This window comes from Hippopotamus amphibius, chromosome 7 (genome assembly GCF_030028045.1).
Source record: "Hippopotamus amphibius kiboko isolate mHipAmp2 chromosome 7, mHipAmp2.hap2, whole genome shotgun sequence".
Taxonomy (NCBI): Eukaryota; Metazoa; Chordata; class Mammalia; order Artiodactyla; family Hippopotamidae; genus Hippopotamus; species Hippopotamus amphibius.
Genome location: NC_080192.1, coordinates 147,035,112 through 147,045,236, shown reverse-complemented (window position 1 = coordinate 147,045,236; position 10,125 = coordinate 147,035,112). Strand labels below are relative to the sequence as shown.

The 10,125-nt window shown below is 52.3% G+C and overlaps 1 protein-coding gene across 1 annotated transcript in view; it reads left to right on the top strand.

The window, feature by feature from the left end:
* The first annotated feature begins 698 nt into the window (after positions 1–698).
* ALLC (allantoicase) overlaps positions 699–10,125 on the top strand; it is a 20,991-nt gene continuing 11,564 nt past the window's right edge. The window contains 6 exon segments of the mRNA XM_057743688.1: positions 699–788; positions 2,771–2,823; positions 5,840–5,925; positions 7,264–7,389; positions 8,666–8,745; positions 9,620–9,752. Coding sequence (XP_057599671.1) covers positions 699–788; positions 2,771–2,823; positions 5,840–5,925; positions 7,264–7,389; positions 8,666–8,745; positions 9,620–9,752 — 568 coding nt within the window.

Here is a 10,125-nt window from a genome sequence, read left to right as displayed (position 1 = left end):
ATAAGAATAATTGTTAATGAGATGATATTTTTAAGTAGTTTTCTCTTTCCACCACGAGGACTAAGAAGAAGGGGTGGGAATGAAGGGTCGCCCTTGACTCAGGAGTGGGGAGACCTTGGCCAGCCCTCCCTCGAGGCCTTCTCCCTTTCTCTGAATCTGCTTCTCAACTCAGAAATTGGGGTGCTGGGAGTTGGTGATATGACAGCCCAGTGCTGAGTCCTCCCAGGTGGAGAAACCTCTGTGACTCTGTCTCTGCTTGAGAGGCCTGGGCATCTGTGGGCGTCTGTTCCCACCAAGGGGGCCCCCAGGGTGGGCGTGCTCTGTCCTCTGTGTCCGCTTCCAGCTAGGACCTGCCACCCAGCTGCTCAGTGTGTTTTTTTTGAATGTATGCAAAAACGATTAAAAGCAAATTTTTCTTTTATAAATTAAAATATTTTTTTCTCTTTGAATAATAAAACTTTGCAGTTTGTGCCTGTAGAATTTGTATATTTTACTCTTAACTGCTTCAGATGGAGGCCGTGCACTCATTCCCTCCCATTTCAGCATTTGTGCAAAGCCGCCCCGTAGGGGCCCCGGAGCTGGCGTGCACCTGCTGGCGGCACGTGTGCTGTTTGAACGGCGCAGGCCTCGGTCTGGGAGCCTGATGAGGGCCTCGCACCCGGAGGCTGACCCAGGCTGCCTTTCTCCTTGCAGGAAGCATGACTGACTCTCCCAGGGAAGGAAAACCGGCCAGGCCCCCGGACTTCACCCAGCTGACTGACTTGGCATCTGAGTTTGTCGGAGGAGAGGTAAGCAGGTCTCCCGGGGTGGGAAAAGTACTTCAGGCAGCCGCGCCGAGGCTCAGCTCATCGCTGCAGGGACCCCCATTAGAAGAGCAAGAATCAGGCCCGAGGACGGCCTCCCCGAGGAAGCCCATTATTGCAAAAGGCTTCCAGAGATCTTTTAAATTGGCTACAATTACTTGCAAAGGCAGCATTGCCTGAAGTTGAAAACAAAAAGACATTTTGCACCTGTGAGACGTCCCTCTGTGTGTTTTCTCTGAGGGCACAGATGCGTGGTCCTCAGACTTAAGTAGGAGAATCACGTGGAGAGCTTACCATGATGTGCGAGGCGCCAGGTAAGGCACAGAGGGAAAGCCCCAGGCCTGCCCTGCAGAGCTGACACTCTGCCCGAGGCATCCAGACCAGGGCTGGCGTCAAGGCAGGACAGGGCACCCGTGGGGCGGGGAGGAGGGAGGACCGTGCAGGTGAGTGATGCTCAAAGGCGGCCTCAGGAGGGGAGGGAGCTGGCAAGGCTGGGGACAAGGGGGCAGGCCAGGCAGAGGAGGCGGGGCAGGGAGCCTGGGCGCTGCGTCCCCTGTGCCTGCGAGGGTTTCCGCCCAGGAGGAGGAGGAGGCGAAAGGCTCTGGGGCAGGGGAGGGCCTCCCAGGTCAGCTCACTGTGCTTCCCTCGCTCTGCTACGTCCTCAGGAGGCCGGCGTCCACCGGAAAAACCCCGCACGCCCTAAGCGTTGAGAACTATGTTTTATCTGGTAGACAAAACTGAGGACGTAAGCCTAGGATGCAGCTTCTCAGATCGCTCTGAGGTCTGCTCCAAAGAGGTAAGGGAGCAGCCAGGATATATAGGAGTTTTTGCAACCAAGACCAGGGAGTCAGAACATCAAAAGATTACTGTTAATTAAAGAAAACCAGACATCTCAGGTTAAGGAATTTAGCACTTTTCTGCGTATGGGAAGAGGCAAATTCTGGGCTCACTGAGATCATTCCTTTGATCTGCACCTCAGCTACCTGGGGCCAGTGTCCCGTGCGCTCCCACCCTGAGTCCTCTTGGGGTGCACCATGGGGGCGGCTGCCGTGGCTGAGGGCTAGACTGGGGGGGGGTGACATCCTGTCTCCATCCTGAGTTTCCTCAGGATGGGCAGCTGTAATGTGGTGGCTTGATGACTGCAATATCCTTTGTTTACTGATACAGCAGCATTTGTTCAATGACACAAGTCATACGCAGCAGAGGCCCCCCCACCTGGGCCCCCCAAACGGCCGACAGGTCTGAAACAGCCAGGTCCTCCCCTGCCTTTTAAGTTCTGGCTGGGGTCAGAGGCCAGGGCGCTGTGTCCTTTCCAAACCACGGGTGTCCCTGGGTCCCAGGTTCAGTAGGGTGGCCAGTAGCCGGTTTATACCCCACTCTCAAAAATGTTCTGCTTCAGGAGTTCCCTGGTGGTCCAGTGGTTAGGACTCCGTGCTTTCACTGCCGTGGGCCCGGGTCCAATCCCTGGTTGGGGAACTAAAATCCTGCAAGCCTAGCAGCACAGCCAAAAAAAAGAAAAAAATAAGTTCTGCTTTGGTTAATAAATCACCAGGCCAACCTACTTGCAGGGCACCCTCTGATGAGCTGGCCAAGCCATGGGGGTGACCTTGTGCCACATTTTTTTATTTACTTTTTTTGCCCTTACATTGTGAAAGATTCCTAAAGCTCAGTGTCCTCGGTTCTTGAGAAGAAATTGGTTTGCTTTCTTTCCGAGTGTGAGAAGTTAGCCCTTTTGCATCCCGATGGTAAAGGGGATGAAGAAAAAAGGGTGGGAAGGAAAGATGAAGTGGGGCAGGCAATGAAATCCAAACGTTTAAAAAGCATCTTGGCTTCATTGCATATTGTTTCTCTTCCCCTCGGCAATTTCACGTTTTCTTTTTACTGCATCTCCTAATGTTTCACCAGGGAATGAAACAAAATGGTTTTTAATTTATGGTTGTTTTATCTTCACTTCTTTCTTTGTCTAGATTTTATTTGCAACAGATGACTTTTTCGTGCCTGCAGAAAAGATCTTATAAAGGTACTGTGAACTGGCCTCTGCAAAGCGCTAGGGTGGGGTTACCCATGCAGCCCTGTTAATTAAAATCTCCCCGTGTATTTGGGCTGGGAGTCACGTGATGAGAACCAGTGGATTAGCATTTTAGAACAGGAGAAACGTGTAGAAATCAGCCTGCAGTCATGCTAAGACACGGCAGAGACACACAGGGACCTGACACAGGAATTTGGGACCACCTTGCTCCGTGGGGGAAATCACCGAGATCCTCCTGTATTTCTCTCTGCTCCACGTGGTGTTCATAATCCGTGATGGGAAGTAAAGTGCTGCACATCTTGACTTTTTTGGAAGATGTTTTACCTGCCTAATTATAAACATGTAGAGTATGTTTGTTAAAAACAGAGAAAATACTGGTAGATGTAGGGAAGAACTGGAACTCTGCTGGAAGCCTGCCACCTTGTCCCACTTGAGAGGAGCGAGAGTTCTCTCGAGAGGGATGACGGACGTGGGTGCCACAGCGCTGGCCCCGGCAGCAGGTGTGACGGCCGTGGGGGGGACGGGGACAGGGTCCATCCCCTCACTCTGGCACAACGGCTGCCCCTTCTGGACGGGACCCGGCCAGGCCCAGAGCACGTGCAATTCTGACCCTCTGAGGGCACCTCGCGTGTGCTCACTTACCACTCGGAGAAAATGCTCATAAAGTGAGGAACAGAGATGTTGATTAATTGCTGTCAGTCACACGGCCAGTCAGTGTCAGAGCTCTTACGATTCAGCATACGTCTATCTTTGAAAAATTTCAAGGCATCCACACCTTGACCTTGCTATTCTACAGACTTACCTTATTTGCACAAGTACACAAAGAGATGTAGGACATATGCATTCCGGTGTTGTTTGAAGGGGAAAAAGCCAACCTCAGTGTCCACCAGCGGGGGGCTAGTTAAGGAGCCCTGGGGTCTTTCAGGTGCAGAACCTGACCTGGCCACTGAACCACTGAGCTGGCTGCCCACATGCTGGGACCGAGGTCCAGGCAGGCCGCGTGTGCGGGGACACACCCGAAAGAGTTCATGCCAACTGTGGGGCGGGGGGGGTCTGTGAGGAGCCGAGCTTGGGAGGTGGCGGGGAGGGAGAATGGGCCGTGTTTCCTATGCTGCACTCGCGTGCATATATATATTCTCTATACACACACTCACATTTTCACACTAACAGACCATTTAAGACGTATATGTACATATATACACACATACATTCTCTTATTTGAAAAAAAGAGTGTTACAGGTAAAGCTAAAGTCCCTTTCACCGCCAGCTTCAGTGCCAACCCTCCCCTTTGTAGAATCAACGCTATGACAAGATTGGCGGCGTCTTCTAATATATTATGTACCTTTAAATACATAAGCCCACATCCATACACAGAAAGTAGTCCTGCCTGTCATTTCTGAGTGCATATACACATCATCAGAAAGCCGCTACGGCTCTGCCACGTGCTATCTCGCGTGGTGCCCACGAACCCCACCCACGCGGACGCACGGGGCAGCGCGGCCTCTGCCCTGCCGGGTGGTGACTGACCACAAGCCCGTGCCCTGTGGATGCGTGGGAAGGGTTCTCACTGTCCAACTACTGTAACTGTCCTTGCTCAGGTCTCTGTACGTGTGCATGTTCATCCCTGGGACTGGCCTTTGGTCTTCTTTTCTTTTGAGGCCATATTCGATATTGTACTGCGAGCACCACACTGCCTTCTCCTGACACCTGTCAGGGAGCGTGACCGCACCTTCCCGCGGCCCCCCACCTCAGTCGCCGTGACAGCAGTAGCAACACCACCAGAGCTCAACGAAGCCGCCAGAAGCTTGGGGCCCGAGTGGCCTGGGGTTGAGTGGGGGTGGACCCCGTCTTCTCTCGCGGGGCTCAGGACAGAGCTTCACAATTCCTTAGGAGCAGAGGAAGGGCTGGAGTGTGTATCTTGAAGATGTGGTTGGATTGTGATAAGATCCGCAAGGCCGCCACGTCTGATACCCTCATGCTGACAACCCGGGCACCTCTGTGTGCCGTGCACCGCCGCACACACGTCCGTGCCCAGGAGGACACTGAGGCACAGCACGGCCGAGGGCTTCGTGCCGGGCCCTCGCCTGGGGGCTCTGTGGCCCGCTTGCTGGGAACCTGGCCCCGACCCCGCTACGGCTGGCCCGTGATGCTGTCCTTTCCTCCCCCGTACCTGCTGGGGAGACTTTCCTAAGCAGGGACACACGGGCCTCCCTGGACCTGACTCGAGGTGAGAAGGGAAACGGTCCCCATTCTCGGCCACCCGCCAAGCACAGAATGACTTCTGAGCGTCGAGCTGCGCGAGGGGCTTTCACAAGTGTCACCTGAACTTGCTAACAGTCTTCGAGGGATGTGCTCACCCTCCCTGTTCTCAGGTGAAGCAGCGGGGACGCGGCCGTTTGTCTAAGGCCCCACGAGGGGCGGAGCTGAGCCTCCGCCTGCTCCCCCCCAGCTGCCATGACGTCAGAGTGCACACTTTCGCCAGGTGGCCGTGGAGCAGCTCGGAGCACGGGTGTGGGGGGCGGCGGGCTGAGTGCTCAGCCGGACCCCAGCCTCCGAGCCTACTCGTCCTACGAGGCCGACTGAGTTCCTGGGTATGCCGTCTTTTTCGTGTTGCTCTGGAAATCCAATATCCTTTCTCGCGTTGTTCGACGGCCTTTCGGGAGGCGCCCAGGTTGCAGCCGGGAGTGGCACCAGTGGTGGGGCCCGTGGGATGCACGGCGACGTGGGTTTACTTTTTGCTGTCCGTGGCTAATTGTGTGAACGAAGGCCCACAGAGAAGCAGGACTTCTTTCCCTGAAGGTGATACAGAGATAAGGATGTCCCCCTGATTTGGAGCGGGTTCCCTGTGCCTGAAGGTGGGGCGGACACGGCCACGCCTGCCCAGGTCTCCCCTGGAGACCCTGTGTGCCCCGCCCATCTGTCCCTTTGGGGATAAAGTTAATTTGTGGGAGCCCAGGCTCTCGCATGCGTGTTAATGCTGCACGTGTCACACGCCTTTGCTTTAGAGGGACAGCCCGCATTTTAGAGAACACGAGGACACTGAGTTTGGGACGTGGATGGACGGAGGGCAGACCAGAAGGAAGAGGGTCCCAGGTAAGACAGTGATGACTGTTCATTCACTCCTGCAAAGTTTAAAACCAGGGGGTGCTGGAAAGCAGTGTATGTTTGGGGTTGATTTTACTGGGGGTTTTTTGGTGTTATTTTTTGGGGGGGTTGATTTTAACATGGAGCGCTTGGAATGCTCTGTCACCTCCCATGTCCCCTCTGAACAGCAGGCTCTGAGAATTCAGGAGGGGTTGTGAGAGCCCTGGTCATCTGTGCAAACACGAGGGTGCAAGCACTTTGTTAGGAAAACGAAAAGATGATGAGTGCTGTGGATGAAGGATACTGAGCTGTGTGCAAACATCACTTGGTACGTGTGTTACACTTGGCTTCAGCACCACTCTCTGAAGTCAGTGTTCTTGTCCCATCTGATCACCATGGAAACAGCCTCGTTCACTTAGCCCAGGTCCCGTCACTGGTAGGATAAGCAGGGAATTGAGCCAAGATCCATCCTATCTCTTACGCACCTTAAGAGGCTACTTTCACTCATTGCTACTCATAAATCAAAATACACCCTTTAAAGTTAAAGAAATGTCTGTAAAAGGGAACCAATCCAGTATTAGGCCAATAAGTGGATTTTTCTATCGTCTCAAGTATTACAGAAATATTGGATATTTCTTATTTTCTATATTTCTGCTGATAAGGTACTCCAGACCTTATAAGATTCTAATACATTTGGACATTTTAAGGTGGGTCTGTATCGACCGCCAGAAACCAAGAACTACACAGCGACACATTCATCAAGAATTCTTAAAGTTCAGCCGAGGCCAAGATGGATATCCTGGATGGGGCTGCAGGAAACCCCTGAAGCTCAAGATGGCAGAGAGCACCATGTTCCCAGGAGACCCAGCTCAAAACCCAGCACCGGCCGAGCTGGGCTGGGTGTTCCCCACACCGGAGTCACAGCTAAACAATTTGTTTGTTTGCTTTGGCCGTGCGGCCTGTGGGATCTTAGTTCCCTGACCAGGGATGGGTCCGGGGCCCTCAGCAATGAAAGCATGGAGTCTTAACCACGGGATCGCCAGGGAGGTCACAGCTAAGGTTTCGGAAGCCAATCTCATCCCTGATTCACAATGATGAGTTTGAACCCGGAATCAGTCTCTCTGAATCCAAGGCTTATGTATATTCTGCTTGGATTAGAACTGAGGATCCACGTGGGGAACAGTGGTCACGTCACGTATGGCCACGTCACGAGAGATGTTGAGGTGGAGGCTGAGAATGAGCCCACACGTTTTTTGGTGACGGGAGGAGTGCGTTTCTGGTGTTTCGTTCTCGCTGTAGTTTTGTTCCATCACGGGCTTCATCTGTTCCCATTGTTTTCGTCTCCAGGTCACGACTGGTGCCTCATCCAGCTGGGGATGCAGGGGTTCATCCGGGGCTTCGACGTGGACACGGCTCACGTCACAGGAGATTACGCTCCTCGAGTGTCAATTCAGGCAGCAAACTTCGAAGAAGGTGCCTGGGGACCAAGGGCCCCAGAACGAGCATCGTGGGGTCGGAGACCCGTCTGCCCCGGCTGCACACTCCCCACCCAGACAGGCTCAGCAGCTGCTCTGGAGGCCCCTTTACTGCCAGGGAGCTTTACCCTGCGAGTCCCACGCCAGTGCTCTGCGATTTTTTATTTTTAGCTTAACAACGTCCCGCGACCCTATTTAGCTTCCATCATTCCCACGCTCTGCAGCACTCCCACGGCACCCCCGCGAGCGCGTCGCTGTGAGGTTTGGTGAGCAGGTTGCTGGGGCGGGCGGCAGGGAGTGAGCTGCCCGGACCATCTGGACGGTGTGGAGTGAGGTCTGAGCCAGCTGGCGGGCCAGCGTGCCCACCCCTCTTCAGGCTGCCCCGGGTCTGCGTAGTGCTGTGGCAGCGACGGGCTTTCCAGAGAGGCTTCCTTTCCACACCCTGGACCGCTAGGCCATGGGACTCACAAGCCTCTGTAGCTGGCATCCTCTGAGGCTGGTCCCAGAGTTAATTTTTTTAGCAACACGTACCATTATGTGCGTGCCTATACATGTACTTGGGAAAGAGAAATCATGTCAGTTGGCAGACGTATCCTGGAAGCACTCTGTGCACAGCTCTGCACGAGGTCCCGTGGACGTGGCTGGGCTCACCTCCTGAAAGACAGCTGGGGAACCCGAAGAGTCACGTGATGATAGGAGGGTGCTTCCTTTACAAGCGGGAATGACTCATGACAGTAAGATTCCTTCAGCAAGCCCTTCAGCTGTCCACGAGGGCTTCTACTTCTGAATCACCCACATCTCTATTCTAAGGATGCCACTGGGGGAGGCAGTGTTCCTGGAATTGACTTACAACAGTCCAAAACTTTATGCATCCAGCTTTCCGAAAACTCCAGTCAAGTGATAAGTTTGGGGGCGTCTGACGGGACTTGGAAACGAGATTTGTTATTTGATGAGCTGACGTACCAGCAAATATTCTGCACCCCCTTTTTTAAAGCTCTTTATTGGAACATAATTGCTTTACAGTGTTGTGCCAGTTTTTGCTGTGCAACACAGTGAATCAGCTGTATTTATATGAAGTTACCACGAGTAATTTAAATATCGAGGAACTTTAAGATGTGTCTATTACTTTGATCATCTGATGCTTTGACTTAAGACACAGGATCTTTAGTGTTATTTGGCAAAATGAAAATGACCATACAACCCACTAAGAGGGTAGATATATTCTCTTCAATTCTGAACACAAACCGTAACCCTAACAATCGCTCTAACTTCAGATAAACAACCAGAAATCCCGCAACAAGAGGGCAGGAGAGGAGCTGCAGCCACCCCTGAGGAGTCTGAAGCCATTGCTGAGGTACGTCTCCCCAAGAACGGGGTCTGTCATGGGCTGTTAGGACAGCAAATGAGCAGCCCTGCTCGCCCGGCCACGCGCTCTACCTGGCACAGCTCACGCATATGTACTTGCCCTGTGTGGCCCTGCAGACGTTTCTGGAGTGGCTTGTGCAACCCCTGTACCACGGCCCATGTGAGGTCTAGGGCACTGCCCCCCACAAGGCGGTCTGCTCGCAGGGACCCCGCTGCAAAATGGTGCCCAATGAGCTAAATACAGAAATTGCACCTTAAATACTTTAGATAGTAACTGGACAAAGTGACTTTATGCCTGATGAGTTTAATACAATAAACAATTTGGCTTCAGTTTTGGTACATTCTTGTTTTTTGAAGTTTGTCTAGTAATTACATTGTGTTCTACAAAATGCTGGTCCACAGCAGACTGCGAATACACAACGGCAAGGACAAATGGGCCCGTCCAGCTGAGAAGCACTGATCTAGGGAGACCGTCGTGAGGTCCAGGCTGACCCATTTACCCCGTGGTCCGTGGGAAGAGCCTGGGTTTTATTTGAACGTCCACGTCGCCTCCTGGCTGCTTCTTTCTGTGAATCCTCACGGTGAGGGCAGTTGGAGGTTCACTCCTAATCCTCCCTGCCCATCCCTGCCACCACCACCCAGCGGCTATTCAGTCAACATGAAAAAAAAACAAAAGCAGGCCTTTATTCTGTTTATTAAATCTGAGACTTGATCTTTATTAGTATTTTTATTAAAGCGTGCCATTAGGCATCTGTCATTAATTTTTATTCCAAAACGTCTCTGCCCTGTAAGCCGCACGCAGGCATTAGACTGGATTTATCGTTCCCTAGAGCCTGCACTAACATTTTTATGTTTATTGCTAGCTGAACTCCAACGACTGGACTTGCTTGGTTCCCATGACGGAGCTTAAACCGGGAAATCCTGCTTCCAGCCACAGTTACTTTCCTGTCAACTCCCAGCAGAGGTGGAGTCACGTCCGACTCAACATCTTCCCCGGTAAATACGACGTGGACCCTCTCCAGATCTATGGCTCCTCCAGTTAATGTTGGCTTGTTTTAAAAACACAAAATGAAGCCACCCTTTCCCTCTTGCTCACTGATCTAGCATTTTAGGATTATAATTTGCCCTCTGTGTGCTAGGAACTTCTTGTTTTAGCGCCCCCATGCATAGGGAGTTAGGAAAAGCTACCAAGAAAATTAGCATGTGATGGAACTAAGTTGTATTCTGTTAGATGTCGCCTAACAATGTCTATTTCGCGACTATATTAGAAGTCGAGGTGCTATGTACAAATGACCCTCATTTTATTTTACAGCTTTATTGTAATTCACGTAACATGCAGTTCACCCACTTGAGTGTACCATTTAAAGTC